Source organism: Schistocerca americana, chromosome 7 (genome assembly GCF_021461395.2).
Source record: "Schistocerca americana isolate TAMUIC-IGC-003095 chromosome 7, iqSchAmer2.1, whole genome shotgun sequence".
NCBI lineage: Eukaryota > Metazoa > Arthropoda > Insecta > Orthoptera > Acrididae > Schistocerca > Schistocerca americana.
In genome coordinates, this window is record NC_060125.1 from 76659014 (window position 1) to 76685402 (window position 26389).

Here is a 26389-nt window from a genome sequence, read left to right on the forward strand (position 1 = left end):
GTTTCTCACTGTAGCCCGGAGAAAACTAAGAGCAAACAGCTGTCAGTCTTTCTGTGCTAATGATCACTATCTGTAAAATGGAGTAAGTGCCTTGACTTTATTAATGGGAAATCGTAAATCAGATCTGGCTTTCACTTACGTATATAATACAGAGGGCAGATTTTCTTTTCAGTTTCCTTTAATGTTTCTTCTTCACGGACAGAGCAAACTGGCACAAGTCAGCAGCATTCGTTTGGCTGCCACCGCTGCTCAGCGATCCCAGTGCTGTGAGTCCACAGACAGGGTGGAGACGGCGTCGAGCAGGCCGCGACCCCTTGGGCAGGCCGCGTACCGCCGCCGGCACCCTCCGCCTCCTCCTCCGCCGCCCCCGCTGCCGCCCCTGCCCGCCTCCCGGGCCAGCACGTGCTCTGCCAGACCGGCGTCGCCGTCGCTTGGCCTGCGCACACCACTCGCGCACTTTTAAATCTGCTAATGATTAGTCCTCTTTCAAAATCTTATTTCATGCCGTTATGATCCTCTGACCAAGCGTCCACCATCATCGTATGGAATCAAGTATGTTAGTTAACTTAAATAACGTTTCGTAAAAGATCTGAATGCAAAGCGTCTTTTGTATATGAACTGAAAATACAAGCTGCTGTAACCAGTCGCATTTATTACACTGAGGCATGGACGTGTGTGCTGTCCTTAGGTTAGTTAGCTTTAAGTAGTTCTAAGTCCTAGGGCACTGATGACCTCAGATGTTAAGTCCCATAGTGCTCAGAGCCATTTGAATCATTTTGAAAGTACCGGGATCGCCCAGGGCGATCAAGAGTGTCATACAAATAGTAAACTGCGAAAGGTACAGTCGTGGACAAAACGAGCAAGACCCCTTGCCTTTTCGTTATGCTGATCCGCACAGCTTTAAAGTCTGCTATAAAGCATAACAGGCTAGGCGACGAAGTGCTACCGACATACTATGAAAGTTCAGTCAGCTGATGTGCTGAGATACCTAGTACTGGCGAATCTCGCGCTTCGAAGACGGCACAGCACCGTCTTCCACCACTTCGTGGGAAACGAAATACCTCAAGTATAAGTCAATGTGTTGTATTCGCATATGTGTGACTATGACTTGGATCTAAACTGTGGTTGTGGACAGTACGTATGCTCAGATAGCGAATCTAACATCACGAATGAAGACAAGGGGAAATGAATTAGGTATCCATCCACTTCCGTAACAACAAATATATTTTGGTTATTCTTTCTTAAATGAACTGCGCAGAAAATCATTCACCAGAAGTGAATAACATTTTAGTAACACCAGATGATATTAACAGCTTGCCGGCGCGGGTTAGCCGTGCGCTCAACGGCGTCATATCGCGGACCGCGAGGCTGCTTGCGCCGTCAGTTCGAATCCTTTCCCGGGCATGGATGTGTGTTAGATTAGGTAGGTTGAAATAGTTCTAGAGCTAGGGGACTAATGACCTAAGCAGTTTGGTGGCATAGTTCCTAGAGCCATTTTTTGACGTTTCGCGTAAATTTTATTTACATAAACGACTGTATCTTTATATTGCGTTGACATAGCTCACTCTTTTACACCACCAAGGGATCGTATACCGCAGGAAGTGCGATACATTTCCGATTATTATGTCCACCCGTACTCGAGATAAACGGGTTTTAGGACAGATAGACGGTCAAGAAAGTGAGACTAGTAGGGTTCCATTTTTACCGATTTACGTGACGAAATCCTAACAACGAAAATAGCTATCAAAGTTACTGAAGATAAGGACTGCATAATAATTTCCCCTACTCTTTACTAGAAATGTTCCAGTTGCAGTCGATAAATAAGCACATTAATCGTAGCTATGCTTTCGATCCAAATCACGTTTACAGGAATGCAAATAAAATCCATTTGCCTATACACGTGGTAATTCAGAGCCCACCCCACCGCGTTTTAGATGAGCGAGCATTCCCATTGCTACCTTATGGAACACCTCGGCTAATGAACGTTTTCTGCCTGTGGCACGTCTAATGGAGAATTCGAAACATTGTAGAATACGTTTGGCAGCTACGTCGCCGTTTATTTCCTGGGGTGGTGCAGAATTATCCTACTAAATTTACTCGCTAATAACAGTTTTTTTGTTATTTAGATAAACATCCCGAATGATTATCACATCATCGGTGAGATAAAAGTAGACAATTCATGTTTTTGAGTCCAGAAAGCTCTATGCAGCAGAAACTGCAGATCATCTTGCTATTTTCATTGCGAAATTGCTGGCTTATTCATGTCTGGGGTAATAATAGAGGGCTGTTTGCCTGGGTTGTCTGCTACGTAGTGAAAGGTGTTTGTTACTGCAGGGAGATCTGGTTTGTTTTCGGGTCAAATCTCGATGAAGGCAGATAGACGATCAGTAAAGAAATTTTAAGAAATTCTAGCGCCTCCAATACGTTTTATTGCTACCTTTATTCTGTAACCGGCGCCCTGTGGATGTCGATATGAAACTCTCGTAGAATTTCATACTTGTTACTGCCTACTTTTTCCGCTTCTGTCAATAATTGAATTTACTTAAGTGTGGCACTGAATGATTTTTAACTGTATTTCGTTATGAATCTTCACCCTTTGCTAAATTTGCACACTTTCATGGTAGGTCAGCAACGGTAATCCAGTATGACTGGTCTGAACGTTGACACAGACCGTTTCGCGGCCGAATGCGCATAATATTTTGCTAATTCTTAACGATCTGGGGTACTTTGTCTCACTGAAACAGTTATGTTATCTCGATAATCTGAAATTCATTTTCATTAGTACAGTTCATACTAATTAGCGTTTCTTATTTCATTTATATCTTATATTTAGGTGTTGTGGTTAACACACTAATCAGCATTAATATATTCGTACACATGACTGAAAACAGTCTGACAAATTTCGGATAGTTTTTCAATTTCACGCCTATGCATAGGATGTTGGTAGCACTTCGTCGCCTTGCCTGTTATGCTGTGTAGCAGACTTTAAAGCTGTGCGGATCAGCATAACGAAGAGGCGAGGGGTCTCGCTCGTTTTGTCCACAACTGTACAGGGAGAGCTGATTGTCACGAAAACGGTAACGGAGAGGAAGGTCCAGGGAAAAGTGGAATGGCGCACTGCGTCAAGCCAACCTTAGGGTTGAACACTAAAGAGAGGAGAGATTTTGCGTCAGACCGAGATTGCTCTAGGAAGGGTTACTTTGCACTGGATGGATGAAAAGCACACAGGTGACTGTGCGTTCCACCCGGTGTGCTAGCAGCGTGCAGGCTGGAGTACTCACGTCAGCAACAGGTGCGCCACCTCCCCAAACAGTCCGTTGTGCAGCAGCGGCGTTTCGGCCGCCTCGCAGACAGCCCTCAGCAGGCACGCGTGGCCGTCCGTGCCTAGCCTGCCGTACAAGATACAACAGTCAACACTACGCGTTTATATAGCAATTACTAGTAACTGTACTTTCTTATGAGATGTAGAACAAAAACTCTTCTGAATCAGTGGGCGTTTTACGTAGCACCCACTATCTAGTTACTGCTTTATTCATATGCACCTCTACGGCTTCGGAAGATGACTGTGGTGTTAACTACAAGACATAAAGAGGAAAAACAGAAAAGAAACAGAGAGTACGAGTAGCACTCGCGCTCCGAGATTTCCGTACAACTTAATTACGTATATAGGTAGTTCATTCCTCCCGAGAACCGATAATCTCCGTGATTTTTCACTGTGCCGCTCGTGGTCTCACGGTAGCGTTCTCTCTTCCCGAGCACGCAGTCCCGGGTTCGATTCCCGTCTGGGTCAGCGATTTTCAGCTGCGCCGAGTTGACTGGGTGTTGTGTTGTGTCGTGTTGTGTCGTCTTCATTATCATCATTCATTCCCATTACGGTCGGAGGAAGGCAACGTCAAACCATCTCCATTAGGACATTGCCTAGTTCGGCGGTACGGGTCCCCTGTATCGCTCCCCTAGGCTCTGTGAAGAAGCATGGGACTTCATTTCATTTTCATTCATAGATATATACTGACAAGATATCCGTCCTGGAAATTCCAGATCTTTCGAGAGTATATTAATTTCGGAGACAAATTTTTATTGTAATTTCGCATTCACAGTTACAATTATTCACTTATTTTATTAATACGCTTTGCTAATTGGTAAGTGCAGATGTATTGACTTTGTCTGTTCTCCGGAAGTCTGTTATTGTTACGCAAATGTCGTATTGTTCTGTGGAACACACCAATGGATATTTTATTGGCTATTGAAATCTCACCACAAGCGATCGAAGTGCAATCACGCTTTACTTGCAAGTATTACTTTACTCTGGAACATTACAGGTGCTTTTCGTGTTGAAAGCATACTCCCTCACGAAATCTCTGTAAGGAGAATGAGATGATGTGGCGGAAGTCGAGTGGCCTTGTCCTGTCACTTCTGGATAACAGAGCCATCGTTTTCGCAGCGACAGTGCGCTTCACTCCATTGTGCCAATAAGCACAAAATATTTCTAAATTATACACGCAAAGCTTCCTCGTGAATCATTCTAGCTATTACTGAAAATCACATCAAAATCCCTGCGGCTTTTAGCAGATCAAGGATGCAATATAAGTTCGTAATCGCGAAAAAATTTTTTTGTGCGATATAATTACAGATTACAATCTTCGGATTTTTTCAGTTACTTTCTCTGTTAAACCGTGCTTCTTGCCAAATTTCATGATTGTAATTCAACCTGTAAGAATCCACCACTCGTACTAAACCTCCAGAAATATCTCAGTTTAGCAGCTGAGTGCGCAGATGGCGGTATAAGGGGAGCACAGTATAACTGCCCAGGATTACCCACCCGAGTTTTGCGATAATTAAGTCAGTCCGTCTTTAAACTAAGCTACTGAGCCGCTGCGTAGGAATTCTTCCTATATGTGGATATGCTCTCATAGTTTTCTGTTCCCTTGCAGAGCCGCAGCAGTGCCGTCGGATTCTCAAAGCCCAGCAGCGCCGTCGGATTCTCAAAATTCAATACTACTGCCTATTTTTTACGTAATGAAGCAGTAAGAAGTTTTGTACAAATAATGTTTACACGGGATGCCATTATGGTGCCTTTATTTAAGAAGTACCGTAAAATAAACTTGTTCCCACCGATTATAAGCTAACTATTAACGGTACGAGAGCGTGGTCTACCGCGTGACTAGATCGAAATACATCCTATCGACGACTGCCGAATATGGCGCACAGTCTGTAACTTGAGCGGACAGTCGGCACAGTTCGTATAAGATCTTCGGTTATGCCAAAGCTATTCATGTATTTATTAATATCACCGTTTCCTGGCATTGTAAAGTTACTGAAAGATAGTATTTATGACCCGAAGACACCTCCAAATGTCTGAGTGGCGAAAGGCGACTTTATTTAGCATATATTTATTAATGACAATTACTTGATTCATGGCAGAATAAATGTATATTCCATACACATCTCTCTGCTTACGTCACGAGCAATTTCTGCATCGGAACCTCGTCCCACTCGGTCTGAAATCGCCAGATGGCCAACTGCCTCTGCTAGCCAAAATGGTGGGAAGCTACAGCTCGCCCCTTACTCCGCACGTACTGCTGCGCTGATGCATTCGCTTTACGTAGCATCACTGGAAATGAAGTAAAATGCTCTCTTATCTGCAAATAAGTATTACCTTACAAACGGGGAGTACCCTATAGGTTTTGATGAGTGAGTCTGCGAGTATCAAAATATAGCTGTATCTTTTTATTGCATTGACTTGCAAGGTTAAATTTTTTTACGCCCCAAAACGCCATAGAGGTTATTATGTGACATAAATTTCAACTTAATATCTCTGAGCATTCCTGAGGGAAAGGGGTCTTAACAGTCGGACAGGCAGATGGTCAACGAAGTGATCCCATAATGGTTACGTTTCTATCGACTGAGGTACAGAACCCTAAGAATGACAGTTATTCCTGAATAGAGCATATCTCAACGATATACACACCATGGGGTACTTTCATTTAGGAGCAGATGTGTCAGGACATAATGTCGCATCAAATTAGTTCGCACCTGATTCTGTGTTTGTAGAATAGCGGAAAGCTTTTGATACCATTCCTCGCAAGTGGCTTATAAGCAACTTGTGTGCCTGTGGATTTCCTCTTAGTAATAACTGACGGAAAGTCGTCGCGTAAAACAGAAGCAATATCTGTCATTCCTCCAAAGAAGTGTTATACGCCCTCTGCTATTCACACTTCTTGTAAATGAGATGGGAAACAATCTGAGCAGACCGCTTACGTTGTTTACAGACGACTTTGGCATTTAACGTCTAGTAAATTCATTGGAATACCAAAACAAATTGCAAAATTATTAATGTGGTTTATCGTGTAACCGAAATTTAACAGATTCCTTTTAGTACTCATGGGGATGACTTCGGTCTTTTCATTATTTACGGTCAATGGTGCGAAAGGGTCCATTGACAATAAATAATGACAACACCGAAGTCATCCACATGAATATTAAAAGGAATCCATTAAATTTCGATTACACGATACATCACATAAATCCAGGGGCTGTGAATCCAAGTAAATACCTAAGGATTACAATTATGAGCAACTTACATTGGAACGTACATGTATACAGGTGGTGTCCGTTCTGTCGGACATGGCCGACACAACAGAAAATATTCCTATATGGCTTATTTCAGTAGTGGTACAAGTCCATTTGTGTTCATTATGAGATACAGAGTCCTCAAGTTAAATGAGCACTGAAAAATCTGCAGTTGAGATATCAGAAATATTCAAGCATATGGCTTCTTGCTAGAGATGGACCTTTCTTTCTGTTTGTTTGGATCATTAATTTCAGATGCATTATAGGCAGAAAAGTGGGGGTAATGGACTTGTACCACTATTGAAATAAGCCCTTCATGTATTACGGGGCTCAATAATTGTGAGTAGGTTAATGGATGAACGCCGTATTGCAGCATGCGATAAGCTGGAAATCTGGATCGATCAGGGACCGCGTCCCGATGGCCGAAGCGGTTAATGCAACAGCTCATGACAAGCGATAGATCCAGGCTCGAGCTCCGGTCCAGCAGAAAATTTCAACTTTCACCATTGCATTTCGAGAGTGCACCCAGCCTTTCCCCTTCCTTCACATTCCTCTATTTCGTATTAAATTCGCACGAAAACTTTCATAACCAACGACTGTGTTTATTGGCAGAACAGTTGGAAGATACTACAAATCCACTAAAGAGGACTACTTACACTACTCTTGTCCATCCTCTGTTAGGGTATTGCTGTGCGACACTGAATCCTTACCAGATAGGACTGGAGGAGGACATCAAAATAGTTCGAAGAAGGGCAGCTCGTACCACATTATCACGAAATAGGATAGAGTGTGTCGTGGATATGATACGCGAGTTACGATGGTACGCATTAAAGAGAAGGCGTTTTACGCTGCGCCGATATTTCATGAAATTCCAGTCGCCAACCTTCTCCTCCTGATGCGAAAATATTCTTTTCACTCCCACTGCTTGGTTGAGAGGTAACGTGTTTGCCTAACATGAAGCGATCCCGGGTTCGACTCCGGGCCGGATTGGAGATTTTCTCCGCCCATGTACTGTGTGTTAAGTTGTCATGATCATCATCATCATCATCTCATCACCACCAACGTGCAAGTCCCCCAATGTGGCGTCACCTCGAATATGAGTTGCAACTCGGCGGCCGAACTTTACCGGTTAGGGCCTCCCGGCCAACAATGCCACACGATCATTTTTTTTCTGTTGACGACTACCTACATGGGGGGGGGGGGGGGGGGACACATAAGCGTCGTAATAAAATAAGAGAAATCACACCTCGCGCGGAATATTTAAGTGTTAGCTTTTCCCGAGCGCTGTTCGAATGTGGAATGGCAGAGAAATAGTGTACAGTAGCTCGATGAACCCTCTGCCAGACACTTACGTGTGTTGAAGAGTAGTCCCATAGATGTAGATACAGATACGCAACCCAACGAACAAGCCGGCCGGTGTGGCCGAGCGGTTCTAAGCGCTTCAGTCTCGAACCGCGCGACCGCTACGGTCGCAGGTTCGAATCTTGTCTCGAGCATGGATGTGTGTGATGTCCTTAGGTTAGATAGGTTTAAGTAGTTCTAAGATGTAGGGGACTGATGACCTCAGATGTTAAGTCCCATAGTGCTCAGAGCCATTTGAACCATTTGAACAAATTTCCAAAAATATGCTTTCGTCGCGACTTCCCAGACAGTATGTGCTGCCGGTTTCATCAAATTGCACGGACGTGTTGAGCTTAGCCGCATCGTAAATGCTTCCCATACTGAGCAACTGTATTTTGAGTCAAAAACTTGTGCAGTTGTTTTATCTGCCGAGTTGTCTCTCTTTTGTGTATATCTGGTAGTTGCTGCACAGCCGTCTTCTGAAACTCTTGAGGTGCTTATTACTAGCCCTATACTTTTTTCCTCACAAAATCGTTCATAAAGAGATAATGTAGTTGTAACAAGTGCCTAGACCCAACGCACTTCAGTGAACACCATACGAAGGTGAAGAAACAAGCAAATATCAACATATGCTTGCATACAGTGAAATTCTTGAGCTGTTTCTGTAAAAAATATACAGGGTGATTTAAAAAGAATACCACAACTTTAAAAATGTGTATTTAATGAATGAAACATAATACAACCTTCTGTTATACATCATTACAAACAGTATTTAAAAAGGTTTTTTTTCACTCAAAAACAAGTTCAGAGATGTTCAATATGGCCCCCTCCAGACACTCGAGCAATATCAACCCGATACTCCAACTCGTTCCACACTCTCTGCAGCATATCAGGCGTAATACACTCCTGGAAATGGAAAAAAGAACACATTGACACCGGTGTGTCAGACCCACCATACTTGCTCCGGACACTGCGACAGGGCTGTACAAGCAATGATCACACGCACGGCACAGCGGACACACCAGGAACCGCGGTGTTGGCCGTCGAATGGCGCTAGCTGCGCAGCATTTGTGCACCGCCGCCGTCAGTGTCAGCCAGTTTGCCGTGGCATACGGAGCTCTATCGCAGTCTTTAACACTGGTAGCATGCCGTGACAGCGTGGACGTGAACCGTATGTGCAGTTGACGGACTTTGAGCGAGGGCGTATAGTGGGCATGCGGGAGGCCGGGTGGACGTACCGCCGAATTGCTCAACACGTGGGGCGTGAGGTCTCCACAGTACATCGATGTTGTCGCCAGTGGTCGGCGGAAGGTGCACGTGCCCGTCGACCTGGGACCGGACCGCAGCGACGCACGGATGCACGCCAAGACCGACGGATCCTACGCAGTGCCGTAGGGGACCGCACCGCCACTTCCCAGCAAATTAGGGACACTGTTGCTCCTGGGGTATCGGCGAGGACCATTAGCAACCGTCTCCATTAAGCTGGGCTACGGTCCCGCACACCGTTAGGCCGTCTTCCGCTCACGCCCCAACATCGTGCAGCCCGCCTCCAGTGGTGTCGCGACAGGCGTGAATGGAGGGACGAATGGAGACGTGTCGTCTTCAGCGATGAGAGTCGCTTCTGCCTTGGTGCCAATGATGGTCGTATGCGTGTTTGGCGCCGTGCAGGTGAGCGCCACAATCAGGACTGCATACGACCGAGGCACACAGGGCCAACACCCGGCATCATGGTGTGGGGAGCGATCTCCTACACTGGCCGTACACCACTGGTGATCGTCGAGGGGACACTGAATAGTGCACGGTACATCCAAACCGTCATCGAACCCATCGTTCTACCATTCCTAGACCGGCAAGGGAACTTGCTGTTCCAACAGGACAATGCACGTCCACATGTATCCCGTGCCACCCAACGTGCTCTAGAAGGTGTAAGTCAACTACCCTGGCCAGCAAGATCTCCGGATCTGTCCCCCATTGAGCATGTTTGGGACTGGATGAAGCGTCGTCTCACGCGGTCTGCAGGTCCAGCACGAACGCTGGTCCAACTGAGGCGCCAGGTGGAAATGGCATGGCAAGCCGTTCCACAGGACTACTTCCAGCATCTCTACGATCGTCTCCATGGGAGAATAGCAGCCTGCATTGCTGCGAAAGGTGGATATACACTGTACTAGTGCCGACGTTGTGCATGCTATGTTGCCTGTGTCTATGTGCCTGTGGTTCTGTCAGTGTGATCATGTGATGTATCTGACCCCAGGAATGTGTCAATAAGGTTTCCGCTTCCTGGGACAATGAATTCGCGGTGTTCTTATTTCAATTTCCAGGAGTGTAGTTTGGATAGCTGCTATTATTTCTCATTTCAAATCATCAATGGTGGTTGGGAGAGGTGGCCGAAACACCATATTCTTAACGTACCCCCATAAGAAAAAATCGCGGGGGGGTAAGATCAGGGCTTCTTGGAGGCCAGTGATGAAGTGCTCTGTCACGGGCTGCCTGGTGGCCGATCCATCGCCTCGGGTAGTTGACGTTCAGGTAGTTACGGACAGATAAGTACCAATGTGGTGGCGCTCCATCCTGCTGAAATATGAATTGTTGTGCTTCTTGTTCGAGCTGAGGGAACAGCCAATTCTCTAACATCTCCACATACTGTAGTCCAGTTACAGTAGCACCTTCGAAGAAAAGGGACCAAAAACTTTATTGGCTGAAATGGCACAGAAAACGTTCACCTTAGGCGAGTCACGTTCACACTGAGTTGTTTCCCACTGATTCTCAGTGCCCCATATACAGACATTGTGACGGTTGACTTTCCCGTCAGTGTGGAAAGTTGCTTCATCACTAAACACAATCTTTGAAACGAAAGATTCACCTGTTTCCATTTGAGCAAGGATAAAATCACAGAAATCGATTCTTTTAATCTTATCAGCTGCAGACAGTGCTTGAACCAATTTCAGACGATAAGGCTTCATAACTAATCGTTTTCGTAGGACTCTCCATACAGTTGATTGTGGAATTTGCAGCTCTCTGCTAGCTCTGCGAGTCGATTTTCCTGGGCTGCGAACAAATGCTTGCTGGATGCGTGCTACATTTTTATCACTCGTTCTCGGCCGTCCAGAACTTTTCCCTTTGCACAAACACCCATTCTCTGTAAACTGTTTATACCAACGTTTAATACACCACCTATCAGGAGGTTTAACACCATACTTCGTTCGAAATGCACGCTGAACAACTGTCGTCGATTCATTTCTGCCGTACTCAATAACACAAAAAGCTTTCTGTTGAGCGGTCGCCATCTTAGCATCAACTGATGCTGACGCCTAGTCAACAGCGCCTCAAGCGAACAAATGTACAACTAAATGAAACTTTATAGCTCCCTTAATTCGCCGACAGATAGTGCTTAGCTCTGCCTTTTGTCGTTGCAGAGTTTTAAATTCCTAAAGTTGTGGTATTCTTTTTGAATCACCTTGTATTATCAAAAACGGATGTATGGTGATGCTGGAAAAATGGCCTTGCAAACACAGCGTTTCCATGGCACATAGGATTTGTGACATTCAAGAACAAGGTCCAATTCCACCCTTGGACTTTGACTCATAACGTCCTGCACGACGCCATTAGTTTACGTTGCGAAAGATTAGCGACCTGTTATTATACGTTATCTGTGCTTGCCCATATATCTCGTGTAGTGTGTGATGTTCGCAAACAGCAAGTTTAGCTTAAACTGTCGATAGGGAAACAAGTAGAGCAGATGGAACCGGACCTTACTATATTGATGTACTTTGGTGGCCAGGATAGATTAGCTTGCAGTCTAGTACACTTATTAAGTACATTTGTATGAAAAAAATTATTATTTAATTTAATTCTGAATTTTGTTTCCGAATGGGAATTTTTTTTTATTGTTGGTTTTTATGTTGTGTTTCGTTATTTTCATTTGCAGGGCTATGTTTTTGGTATCAACTGATGTCTTTCAGTTCAATAGAACTGATGGAAATTACGATGTTGCTTCTTGTTCGGTTTCCGGGTTTCGGAATCACTGTCTTTGTTAGATATATATAGCTCAAAGAAAAAATTCTATTCCCATTGTGCGATTTTTATATTTTTAGGCTTGGTTTATTTTAGACAAATTCGTTTATTTAATTTCTCGATTCTCTTGTCTTTTCGGGAGAAGAGTGTCTGGTATCGTTGTCTTCGTTTGAGCTAGGTCAAGAGAATTTTTCATTTTCAGTTTTGTATTTTGTTTATATTTTCGTTACATTTCTTCAAATAAATTAGCGTGTCCTATTTTTGATATCCTAGTTTTATCTTTATTAACCTATTTTTTAAGTTTGTCCCAGCCACAAACCCCTTCATACCCATAGTTTTCTTGTTAATTTCATTTTCTTCATTGAGTGAAATACTTTTCGTATTTTTTACGTTTGTTTGTGAACGTAATGGTCTCTCTTGTCACCATCTCGAAGAATGTAACCGGCCTGTGTTTTCTGCTGTTGTCTCAGTAACTAACGTAGGCTATCGTCTTTGCGGGTGATACGAAGTCATTGATCACAGCAGACGACGGAATTGGACAGCACTCTATTCGCGATTCTCTTTACGAGCAATCTAATGGCCACAGTCCGCCGTCTGATCGGCACTCATTCCAGTCAGGTTAGGATTGGAGAAACATGGGTGAAGAGCTCATCCGTGACCTTTTCAGTGGAACACTGCCAGTCTTAGCCGATTTAGGGAAATCACGGAAAATCTAAATATGGTCGGGCGATTGGGATAGGAATCGCTGCCCTCTCGAATGGCGGTCCAGCATCCTACTACTGCACCAGATCGCTCGGTCTTCCATTGGTTTCTCACAAAACTAATTTTAACGGTATTCGTCGATTTTAATTCATGAACTCTTTACATAAAAAGTAGCGTTATACGTGAAAGAAGCAATAACAGATATAAAAATCTCATATGGCCCGTCTATTACTGAGCCTCTTGACATTCGAATTTGCAGGCTGATGCACACGCCTTCAGTACGAACACATGCCATTCGTTAACACTCATCTCTTTGCGAAAATAGATTGACAATTTTATACAAAGAAAGACCATAGGTCTTCAGTGTTCGGGCTGTAGACACATTGGTTGTTACGGACACTTTCCCTCTCTGGAGGATGCGGCAGAGTATCTAGGGTTCGGTTTCAGGAGGTGTGGATGGATTGAAGGAGGATCAGGGTTTTATTCTCTCTCTCTCTCTCTCTCTGTCTCTGTCTCTGTCTCTCTCTCTCTCTCTCTCTCTCTCTCTCTCTCTCTGTCTCTTTCGCTCGCTTCCCTCTCCCTCACTTTCCTTCCCTCCCTCCCTTCCAAAACAGTCATGAATGTGGGTTAAACGCTCCTCCCCTCTAATGTACCACAGATACCTACAAAAGTATTAATAATAAAAGTAAAATTTACTGCCCATCATTTGTGGATAATTTTGTAAGGTGGCAACATTTATCCATCATATATTTAATATTCTGTAAATTCTTTTTCATTCATATTCATATTGGATCAATGCTTGTGATGCACAATCCCATTGTTAATCGTTTCATTGGCTGATACCAGCTAGCACTATGTATCGACCATTTTTGAAGTACTGCGTGTCTCAACACTGAGAGAAAGGGTAATGTTGGCAACACATTCCTCAAAAGCTACTATCAGCTAATGCGAAATGGGAAGAGTGTCGTAACCTGCAAGGGTGGACATATATTGCCCTGAGAGAGAGCAGAGTGAGAAGGCGGCAGTCTGCAATACTGCAGGCCACAGAACCCCCATAGTGCAGAATGTACGAGATGTGGTGGGCTGAAAAATATTTCGGAACAGCATAGCTGGCACAGGGGAGGAACAAAGTCAAAAAACATTCTTTGTAGTGCGAAGGGATGCGCGGGTGTTCACAAACGATGATCGCAAGCTGACGTCCAAGGGATCTTCTCACAGGAAGCACCGGATCACACTTCCCACCAAAAAGCAGAGATGAGTACTTGACTGGCGGAGTGATAAGGATGTAGGTGGGGAAATGGGAACTTCTAGAAAATCTTCTGAAAGGAGTATTGTCTTCAGGCGTTTAGCTGGCATATTCATGATCTATGCACTGGGAAGTAACGTTTTTTTAACGGTCACTGGGATTCGTCGCCTGAGCGCAAACGTAGACAATGCGTGTCGAGGAGGGAGCAGGTGTGCTGTGTAGAGACACACTTCCCTTCAAAGATCGATCGGAGACACTTCCCTCTGTGGATGAAACCTCGCTCGGGAGAGCCACAGCAGAGAATCTCACGGTTAGATTTTGGGAAGGGTTGATTTTGCCACAAGATGCATGTCAAGCCGGTTTTCTGTAGACAGAGTTGTTATTCTGTTTACTCGAATGCTTGGCCTCTTTTGAAGTCTGACACAAATTGAAGTGCATCTTTATGGAAGGATACTTGAGTCGAGTTTCTGTTTGTTGAGCAAACAGAAATCTAGACTTGTGTTCTGTCTTGTACTGACATCATTTCGGCTCTCTGAGTTTGCAGATGGCATATAACGTCCACTGTACAGGCAGGTACGCCACACACACACCACCTACACAGCAGAAAAAGCCGCGGCGGGCAGGTCATCGGTGCAGTATAACTGCTGTCCGTATTTCGACAGGTGACACGCCCGCTTCTGTTCGCCGGCCGTGGTGGCCAAGCGGTTAAAGGCGCTACAGTCTGGAACCGCACGGCCGCTACGGTCGCAGGTTCGAATCCTGCCTCGGGCATGGATGTGTGTGATGTCCTTAGGTTAGTTAGATTTAAGTAGTTCTAAGTTCTAGGGGACTCATGATCTTAGAAGTTAAGTCCCATAGTGCTCAGAGCCATTTGAACCGCTTCTGTTCGGCGAGTAGGGAAACACAGTAAACGTGTTCGAGTTCCATTTGCTTGTCCACTGAGCTTGTTCCAGAGTGCATGTCAGTCAGAGTGTACGTCTTCTGTTCCTCACCGCTAATCAGCATCAGCCACTTTTGTGTACGTCTAATAAATGGGGCACTGTCTGAAGAAAATTAAACATATGTTCTGCCAGCCTCGAAATTACACGTAGGATAGAACCTGAGATTGTGTATTTCATATTTGTACAGTTTTTTACCCTTCGCATTTTTTGAGAATAAATCGTTTACGGTATCCACGTCGTGATTCTTTGTAGTAGCATCACGATAGGAATGATTGGTTTGACTTGCTAAACTGAAAATCTGTAGGTGTGGACTGTCAAAGGCAGGGTCGTTATAATAATTTCTAGGCGTGAGAATTTCATTGTGGAGATAACATTAGGCAACCACAAATAAATGAGCTATATGTTGCATGCACCATGGGGGCTTACATAAAAATATTTTCATGCTTTCTGAAAGCCTGATAGATGCAGCAGTGCAAGTCAGTGTTCTGGAAGATACAGCCAACATGACAGGCTGAAGAATTTCTGCAGAGGAAACATGATTTATGGCAAATATCAGAAGTGCTTGGAAATGGAAATTTGTCGTAAGTACTATGGGACCAAACTGCTGATTTCATCGGTCCCAAGGCTTACACACTACTTAACCTAACTTACACTAAGGACAAAACACACACAGACACAGACACACACACACACACACACACACACACATGCCCAAGGGAGGACTCGAACCTCCGACAGGGTACGGGGGGGGGGGGGGGGGGGGAGAGAGAGGGGGAGCCGTGCGAACCGTGGCAAGCCGCCCGAGACGACACTGCTACCCCGCGCGGCCAAAAGTGTTTCAAAATATTTAGTAACACATATTGGGCAAATAGACAAAATAGCAGAATTCAAATATTTGGCAAAGACTATTCAAGAAATCGGTTTGGAAAAGTCTTCTTTAGAGGAAAAGATACATATGAAGGAAAACACGTATGATATAACTAAGAATACATGCAAAAAAATGTCCTTATCAAAGCTTTAAATAAAGCACTGCAACACAGTAGTGAACAGGAATGCCTTTATGAAACCGTATGTATGGTATTAAATTATAAGTTTCATAAACTAAAAACAATAAAAAGAAGAGTTATAAAGAAAGGTTACGTTCTCATCAAAAGGCAGTGTTTTCGATTTTGGGATCACATCACCGAACACCTACTGAAAACTATAAGGATGCGGAGATGACTAGTTTTTGGAAGTATTTACGGAATCAATGACAAAAGAGTCACTGTGTAGATCTTCAAATATCTTAGAAAATAGTAATCGATAAACACCTGGATTCAAGACTTGGAAACGAATAATATAAGAGAAGAAGATGTATTGGAAAGAGATTTTAGGAAAAAGTTCTTGAAACTGGAAGGTGTCCAGAATAGGAAGAAAAGAAAACTAGCCAACGTGGTCTGAAGACAGAAAAAAGAAACATAGTGAAACAATGAAAGAATACTAGACGAAAAGGTAAGAGTAACGAGGGATTAAGAAATGAAATTGGAACGTGGCCTGTAGAAGTACTTAATACAAGAAGAAGAAGAAGAAGAAAAACAATAAAACATCCAATCTGTTTTAATATAATAACAATAATACTTTGTTAACATCAGTGATTCGTACATCGCTTTAGCACAGCTTCGAAGAAATTGTCATTCAGTGAAATGAACTTGTCGGAAAATTTGAGACTTGCATCTGGACGCCATTACTTTGAGGCCACAATAACCACAAACTCAGATACCATAGTCAACACCAAAATTTGTAAAATATAAATTTGAAGGGTGCATTTGCCAAGTAACTTTATTTCATTTAGGTTGTGAACACATGTGTGCTTCGACTAAGCTAGTGGAAACTAGGAAACCTGTTACCTTCAGCCATTACCGCCTACATTTGAGAAGTTGGTCTTTCTGTATTTCTTTTCTTAGTAGGGGTCTTTCCTTTTCTGCCTTGGCTTATTCAACATCAGATACTGTCATCCTGCGAATGGGCACCTTTCCCTGGAAGGTAAGTTCTGTACCTGCGGTCCATACGTAAATCCGTCAACTTGGAATTTTAAGCTGTTAAGTTCCCTGTGTTAAACATTATAGAAATATCTAGAATTCTTTGCAATTTTTGACACTGTTAGTTTTGATGATACATTATTCTCCAAACGTTGACTGAGGAATAATGGATATTGAGTTTTTACTAAAAAAGTTTTTTTTGATTGTCTGCGTGTTCATGACAACTTCTCCTCATCCCTTCCTCTTCTATCTATACCTCCCTCCCATACTGCTCTCATCGCATCCTACAGACACATACGAAATTCTATGGAAGTATTGTAATTGATCACACAGTCCACAAACATCAAGAAATTGTCTTCTAAATCAAATTTTTATTGAGACTAAAAAAATAACCTCGGAACAACAGCACAACAGATTTCTATAGTTGAATGGTACAAGAGTCTCCTTTTTACTGGGATCAAGAGTGCGGGGATGGACGACACCAGCTGTTTTACTTACGCGTTCATTATCGAAGTGAAAACTGCATAGATGGCAGCACGGCCAACATTCAGAGGGAAGTGTTGTGATATCTCGCTTATGTTTGAGGGATGCGCGTACAGCCCTTGGAACTGCAGGAGCATCCCAACCGAGCGGTTGGACACCTTCACCGGAATAGACAGACCGACGACCCACTGTAACAAAGCGGTTCATGTTAGTTTCAGTATGTAAATATAAATTAAAATATGTCATACATATTATCTTAAATTGCGGACAACAGCAGCTAAACGTTCAAATTTTTCTGGGAAGGGGAAAAAAAATTTAGGCACATCCGCCTGTGAGCTAAACAGCAAATATGTGTTTTACATTTATTTTTATTTTTACACTGGCCTAGTAAATACTGCAACATGGAATAGGATTGTCCTGCACATTGAGTAATTTTATTGTGTAAATTCTACAACATTAGCTAGAGCCCTGTGCAAGCACCCATGGGGAAAACAGCATTGGCCGTGGTATCCGAAAACCCAGCGAGATGGGGCAAGAGAAAGTGCGGCTAGTGCACCGAACGGCGAAGCGTGAAAGAGGAGATGCTTTTCATAAATCACAGCTTAAATCAGCAAATGATATAAAACACCGTCGATGCATGTGTAGAAAAGGATTGTAACTTGGTAAGTGTTCTTTATGACCGTGCCTACTTCACCTCCAGCTGATATCGTGGTATGTTTTTATAGGTGCTTATATACGCTTTCGCAAGTTTCGAAGGGTTTTCTCTCCGACTAAATACTCGCTTTATGTTGTTTTAGGCGAACTCACTTCTTATCTTCTAGAGGGTTTTAATTTCTCAGTGGCGTGGACGACGGGGAGAGGCTTCAAGAAAGTGTAAAGTTATGTTAACGGCACAATCTATATAAGTACCTAATGTGCAGGATTATTCTATTATTTATTTAAAAACCCGGTGTAAAACGAAAAAAAATTCTATAATTCTTCCTTTCAAGTCCATGTTCAGATCACCTGACGATTCCTGTAAACCGGCATGAAACTAGTCGTGGTTTTAATAAACTTTCTTCCTTGCGTACCTCAACGATACAGATAGCCGCACCGTAGAGGCAACTACAGTGGAGTGGTATCTGTGGAGAGGTCAGACAAACACGTGGTTTCTGAAGAGGGGCAAGAGACTTTTCAGAAGTTGCAGGAGGAGGAGATCAGTGTTTAAAGGATTTACCTTAATATAAAAATGTGAACATATTATTATACCATGTTTTTCATTCATACTGCGACAAAATATTCGTTCAGCTATACCAAATTAATCACCGCTGTTAACAAATTTTATAAAATATAACGCACAAAGCAAATTTCTGATATGTTCAAAAATGTAATTCAAAAGAAAAACTAGTATATAGGGCTGTACAGATTCACCTTACAGTTAAATATCAATGAATCTGTTCCAGTTTTGCAAGAATGGTCTTTTCTGCGCTGCCCTTCCCACATCTCCTTATTCCTTCTCTTCGCCGGCCGGTGTGGCCGTGCGGTTCTAGGCGCTTCAGTCTGGAACCGCGTGACCGCTACGGTCGCAGGTTTGAATCCTGTCTCTGGCATGGATGTGTGTGATGTGCGTAGGTTAGTTAGGTTTAAGTAGTTCTAAGTTCTAGGGGACTGATGACCACAGGTGTTAAGTCCCATAGTGCTCAGAGCCATTTGAACCATTTATTCCTTCTTTTTTCGAGCAACATGGAACAATGTTTCATCCACTGGAATCGCATTTAGGAGTAACGAGATTCGAATCCTCCTCTACCCACCTTGATTAGATTTTCCATTTTTCCCTAAATTGCTTAAGGAAATGTTGTACGGGCCAGTTTCAAAAGAAAATCGCCCTCTTCCCTTTCTCATTAGTACAAGGGGTTCTTCTGTAATGTCATCGTCATCCCCCACCCCTGCTCCATCACGCTCCTTCTGTGTGTGTGTGTGTGTGTGTGTGTGTGTGTGTGTGTGTGTGTGAGCAACCGTGCGACAGAGAGAGAAAGATATGAAAGATTGATGGAAAGAGAAAGTAAGTATGGAAATGAGAACGAAACGACGAATATAAAAATGTGAAACACCTTATAGCGCTGATATAGATGGATCTGTGTTTGTGACAACTATAGCTCCACATATTTTACACGTCAATACCAATTATATATTGCCGTTCTGAAAAATTTAAATTAAAAAAGAAATACAAAGTTGAGGAAAGTGTAAAAATAATTTGATGGGGAGGGTGCACGTCCAGCCCTCGTTACAACGCACTCTGAACATCTCTCTGTGTGACAACTAGTGGGATATCGGCGAGGCAAACAAATAGTGCATAAAACATCAACACTTTGTAAACTCTGAAACTGGAGTAATTGCCCCTCGTGAAGATGAAAGAGCGGTACGTAAACAAACTACAATGTTTTGTTAAAGGGCGTTTTGTGCGCGTAATATTGCGCTCCTGTGGAGCTTAATTGCATGACGCAAAATACACGTTAAAAGAGCAAACGGAAGAGAAACCGACCGCGCGGAAGTGTAGTGGTTGGAAGCGATGTGTATCGACACTAGAGAATGGAAGCCGTGCTTGATGATTATTGATCTGCTGATTCTTGTGGAGAGTTGACATTACGTTACGTAATTATTTTAACAGAGATAAAGATCTAGGGATTGTTTTCTAAACAGCTAAATCTCTGACGACCAAAAAATTGTATTCCGATCCGTCGGTTTATAGAAAAGAGGCGTGATAACGGATTCGCCTAGACACGAAGTCGGTTCGTAGCAAACTGGATAAGTGTCACCGACGAGAAATTACGTGATAAAAATATGTATTATCGGGTGTGCAGAAACGCCATCTAGTACACTTCAGAAAACGAACAAATCCTTAACTACTGACGTCTTCGTCATGTGCCGCGGGTAATGGCCTCACAAAGAAACACCAACTTGACCTCATATTTTAGGGGGAAAAGAATTGCACTAGGAAAATATCAGCTTCAGCTATCGCCCCGAGCGAAAATTGGCCATAATTCCGGTAGTGTGCAGTTACGAACATCTGGATGTACACTTCACCTAAGAAGCAGGCAAAAATACTTGCTCTTCAGGAACACACACAAATGACTATAAGAGAGACTGCTTCTGTTGTTGGTGCGGGAAGAATCTAGTGTTTCAATACTGATTAGGGCATATAGTGATACTGCCTAATTGTCTCCAAAGAGAAAAGGCTGATGTAGGTGGGAACGAAAATCTGACAAAACTCTACCTCGAACCAGTAGAATTCATCCTCACAAGACAAGTAAAGACATTCAGAGATATTTATTGGCTACTGGGATTGCAACTGATTCTTCAGCCGTACGGTATAATCTTCTTGATTTTGGGCGAAAGGCACGAAATCCAACGCAGAAGCCGTTGTTAACATCTGCCATGAAGAAAAACAGTAGGCATGGGCCAAAATATATCAATGTTGGACCTCCAGTGACTGGAAACGTGTAATTTTCAGTGATGAGTCACATTTTATTGTTCAAGGATACAGAGCAAAGGTTGTCGGACAAGCACCCAAAGTGATAGCTGAGCACCTTGAACAGACTGTAAAACAACCTCCCAAAAAATATTTTGACGTTTCTTCACTTCTAGTGGTCCAGGGGCACTAGTTCCAGTTGATGGCATGATGAATTCAACTAAATACTTTGAAATCCTTAGGTGCAAGATTGTGCCATTCTTTGCAGATGATGGAGGAACATTTCAACATGATCTGACCTCGAATCATACTTCTAAAGCACTCAAGACATTCCTGAAAGAAAACAGTATTAGTGTGCTTCAGTGGCCTAGTAATCCACCAAACTTAAATCCCATCAAGAATTTGTACAGCGCTTTGAAAATGCTTCTTGGTAATGCGGACTGTTCAACAAATGAATGTATGATGATAAATGTGGTAAAAGTCAGGTTTCATGACGATGAATTATGAAAATTTTGCTTTAAGCTGGTCGAATCCACGCTACAACGTGTTCAGAAGCTCGTTAAAGTAAAAAGAAGACATATTGGTTATTAATATTCAGTAAGCTACTATGTTATACATATAGTAATAAATGTAAAGTTAAAGTGTAATTAATTTGTGCACTACTGCACATTGCGAGTCACAAATGCGTTAATTTATTTGGAGTGAAATTAAAGTGAAGCACGTTAACAGTAGTCGCTCTATTCTTGAACGTGACTGCCATGACCAAATTATACATCGAAAATCATTAATTTCATATCAGTGTTATTACTCAGGTGCTTGTGTTTATTCATTTTGATTTTGAGACATACAGATATAGATAAAAAAATATTGTTGAACAGTATGTGTGCGAGGATAATATATTATGTGCTATTTTCGCTTAAAATAACGTATTCTCGATCAGTATTTGAAAACACGTTTAGCAGACGTACCTCCCGCGCCTTCATCATCGCACGATAAATTATAGAACAAAATACACTTCATGTGCCAGCAATTTCTTAATTTATTGCAAGACCGGTTTCGAAGGTGCCACGAAATAATTACGAAATCATAAATGGGTGATGGTCAGGGCAGTCAATCATGGGGGGCTCACGCCCACGCCAAACAAACGCGTGGAAGCGTAGAACCAGCAACCGCAGCGTCCGTCTGCACAGCACGACACGGGACTGGTTAAGTGCAGGCACCCCAGAAGCCAGCTGACCGCAGCGACGGGGGGAAGCGATGTAAATCTACTACTTACTGTCTCCCATGTCTGTCGCTTCCGCAGCCGCTGTCAGCTGATCCCTTGATTTCTCAGAATGTGGTTAGTCAACCGATCCCTTCTTTTAGTCAAGATATGCAACAAATTTCTTTTCTCCCCAATTCTATTCAGTACCTCCTCAGTGGTTACATGATCTATTCATCTAATTTTCAGCTTTTTTCTTGTATCACCCCGTATCAGAAGCTTCTATTCTCTTCTCTTCTGAACCATTTGTCATCCACGTTTCACTTCCACACAAGGCTACACTTCAGACAAATACCTCCAGAAAAAAACTCCCAACAGTTAAATCTATAATCGATTTTCTCAAATTTCTCATCTACAGGAGCGCTTTTCTTGCCATTGCCAGCCAACATTTTATATCCTCTCTACTTCGGCCATCATCAGTCATTCTCCTGAGCAAATAAAAAAAAAGCCTCATCTACTACTTTAAGTGTGTCGTTACCTAATCGTATTACCTGACCATCACTTGATTTAATTCGAATGGTTCAAATGGCTCTGAGCACTATGGGACTTAACATCAGAGGCCATCAGTCCCCTAGAACTTAGAACTACTTAAACCTCACTAACATAAGGACATCACACACATCCATGCCCGAGGCAGGATTGGAATCTGCGACCGAACCGGTCGCGCGGTTCCAGACTGAAGCGCCTAGAACCGTTCGGCCACAACGGCCGGCCGCTTTAATTCGACTAAATTTTATTGTCCTTGTTTTGCTTTCAATAATGTTCATCTTATAACCTTGTCTCTAAACATTGTCAATTCCATTCAACTGCTCTTCCAAGTGCTTTGGTGTCTCTGATAGAATTACAGTGTCATCGGCAAACCTCTATTTTTTTTTAATTTCTTCACTCTGAATTCTAATTCTTTCTCCAAAGTTTCCATGGTTACTGCTTGCTCAGTGTATAAGTTGAATAACGTTGGGAATAGGTTGCAATCCTGTCTCACTCCCTTCGCAAGTACTGCTTCTGGAAGATAAAGGCGGAGTAAAAGCAGGCATTCGTAGTGTGCACCCAGTGACAGCTGAAGACATGTGTGTAAACGCTGAGACTATTAGCTCGGGTAAAGCCAAGAAAATATAACGTAACTGTAGTTCAGACAAATGCTCCTGAATGAGGCGCATAGTATTACCGTTCTCTCGACTGACATGGACAATGCCACAATAGTTATAAATGTGGCGGGCTGTAACATGAATAGGCGCTTCGCAATTAATATTGTGGGTTTCTAGAGGCTGGAGAGCGAAGATAGAAAATAAAGTTTTGACAAGGAATCCATATCCGGAAATGTTTTGTTTGGATATAAAATAAATTTAAAAATGGAATCACTTCAGACCCCTCGCTTCAAGTTAGGCGTACAAACTGAGAAGACTGCGCCATAGACAGTCCTTGTAGTAATTATGAAAGCACATAGTTATCGTCTGAGAATAATTACGGCTGCGATAAACTGGCACGTGAGCATCTAGGAGGGTCCACTTTTGTTCTCCACGGACGCTCGTTTTGAAGAGGTAATCCTTTGTCACGTAAAAGAGAACCCGAGGACGAGTACTTGAAATACTGCCTGTATTCGTCGGCTTTTGCAGAGCGCAAAGGAAAAAGTTTTTTGTCTCCGACGAGTGCATACCGTGAAGCGGGAGATTTGAAAGTGATCCGTTCTTCTAAATTATTTCACATGCAGATGGCACATTTCCGGACTCGGATTTTTTGTCAACACTTAATCTACTAGGTCTCTTCTATAATGCCTAGATGCCTTTAACAGAAATTTTGAAATGTTAAACAGCGTGTAGACCCCACGAAAAATTCCTCAGAATTTTTCCGCTGTTGATAAAAGGATTTCCTCGGTCGAAATAAGAGCTCTGAAAAGTCTGTCCATTTCAGTTGCGATACCAATTAGTCTATACAGGTTGATGAAAATTCTCACATAAAACTTGCTTTTAGGGTGTCATTGGCTCGACCACCCATTTCATTAACAAATGTATGAGAACACTTTTACGACGACATGCTGGCCTGTCATACTCATAGAGCTAGAATTCCACACAGTTTATTAGTAGATTAAATGGCATAGTGGTCCAGCCGGATACTACCGACGCTATAGAGGTTCATGAAAATTCTCACATAAAACGTGACTTTACGGTACCATTTGTTCGACCACCCATTTCATTAACAAATTCATGAGAACACTTTTACGGCCACATGTGAGCCGATCGACATTTACAGCAAGAATTCCTCAGACTTTATCAGTGGATTAAATGGCCCAGCCTAGGGCGTATTAGTCAGCTTCGAAGGGTCACCGTTCTTTATGATGGTTCTGCTTTATGATGTGTTGGAACAGATAAATAGATTTTTCCTGACGATATTGCCAAGGTGTTTAAATGCTCTCACTCGATCACGTACTTTAAAAGGACGACCAGTTTTACGAGCAGATCGAGGGGAAAGGACCCGAACATCTAGTTTCGGTACGTACACAACACGTCTACGTCATGGAGACAGACTAGATCATTTTCATGAAAATGAGATTAATCTGAAAATTCAGTTGACCGAGGATGAGGAGGTTGAGTGGAGGTCACATCTTAGTAGATGCGTTAGCCTGCAAGAAACAAAATAGTAACTTGGGCCATACGGTTCGCTGAAAAATGAACTGGCACCTACAGTGGGATCATACCATCATTCACAACAAAAGCGCAGAGTTTTGAAAATGTTAGCAGATAGTGCCTGGAAGATATGTGCACAGCTGCTACCGACGTAAACATGAAAATCTTATCAATCGTTACTGAAGAACGTATTTTAGCCCGCTGACATAAAAAGGACGCTGAGACTGTAACGAAGTCAGTGTCCTACCGTGTATTAAAAATGGTTTTTAAATATATTAATGACTTTTTTAGACATCGCCCACACAGTAAGCCTCACGATGATTTCTGAACACCTAAATGCGTAACAGCCTGAAACCGTTAACAGGAAAGATTCGGCGCAAGTACCGTTACAACGAAAGCTATGAAGTTATCCTCATTTAACCTGAAATGTAGCGTATGACCTGACAAAATTCAAATACATTGATTAATAAAATATGAAAGTTGATAACACGAAGCATACAAATGCAGTTAGTATATTATAGTGTGAAAAAATCATTTTTCGTGTGTTCTTATTTGTTATTCTGCTATAAAACGCTGCAGTACATTACACAGTTTTAGGTCTTCTGTCAGTAAAAGAGTTTGAATGTTCCTTGGTAATACATTGCCAAAGTAATTCAAATGGTGCATTAGTATCATGGCTTCTTGATACCTCCTGTTGCAGCCATAAAAAAATATGGTTAACATCTTTCTGACTGCGGCATCCACATGAAGAAGATGACATAATGCCGAGGCGATAGAGAGGTTGTCGGAATCTTCCGTCATTAAATCAACAGTGTGGCAGTGCCCCTCCCTAAGAAGTTGCTACCGTAGTTGCAATTCTGTTATCGAGTAAGCTACAGGTTTCCGTTCAATAGGGCCCTGATTCTAGTGCTTACTGTATGGAGGGGAACGTCAAGTGTAACTTTATTGTACTTTACTAAATCAGTGTACAGAGAGTCTTTGAATTTGCACCCAGAACGTAATGGCAATATAATTTTGGCTAGATAGCTCTTGAACTGCTTCTATTAAGATACACTTCTGGCCATTAAAACTGCCACACCAAGAAGAAATGCAGGCGATAAACGGTTATTCATTGGACAGATATACAGGGTGATTCAAAAAGAATACCACAACTTTAGGAATTTAAAACTCTACATCGACAAAAAGCAGAGCTAAGCACTATCTGTCGGCGAATTAAGGGAGCTATAAAGTTTCATTTAGTTGTACATTTGTTCGCCATTTCAGCCAATAAAGTTTTTGGTCCCTTTTTCTTCGAAGGTGCTACTGTAACTGGACTACAGTATCTGGAGATGTTAGAGAATTGGCTGTTCCCTCAGCTCGAACAAGAAGCACAACAATTCATATTTCAGCAGGATGGAGCGCCACCACATTGGCACTTATCTGTCCGTAACTACCTGAACGTCAACTACCCGAGGAGATGGATCGGCCGCCAGGCAGCCCGTGACAGAGCACTTCATCACTGGCCTCCAAGAAGCCCTGATCTTACCCCCTGCGATTTTTTCTTATGGGGGTATGTTAAGGATATGGTGTTTCGGCCACCTCTCCCAGCCACCATTGATGATTTGAAACGAGAAATAACAGCAGCTATCCAAACTGTTACGCCTGATATGCCACAGAGAGTGTGAAACGAGTTGGAGTATCGGGTTGATATTGCTCGTGTGTCTGGAGGGGGCCATATTGAACATCTCTGAACTTGTTTTTGAGTAAA

The 26389-nt window shown here is 42.8% G+C and overlaps 1 protein-coding gene across 1 annotated transcript in view; it reads right to left on the bottom strand.

The window, feature by feature from the left end:
- Positions 1-249: 249 nt before the first annotated feature.
- Positions 250-26389, bottom strand: part of LOC124622720 — a 38921-nt gene continuing 12781 nt past the window's right edge. Inside the window, exons 3-6 of the mRNA XM_047148511.1 lie at positions 17328-17500; positions 3282-3389; positions 379-436; positions 250-348 (exon numbers count right to left, since the gene is read on the bottom strand). Of these exons, the coding sequence (XP_047004467.1) occupies positions 250-348; positions 379-436; positions 3282-3389; positions 17328-17500 (438 nt within the window). The remainder of the gene's footprint in view (positions 349-378; positions 437-3281; positions 3390-17327; positions 17501-26389) is intronic.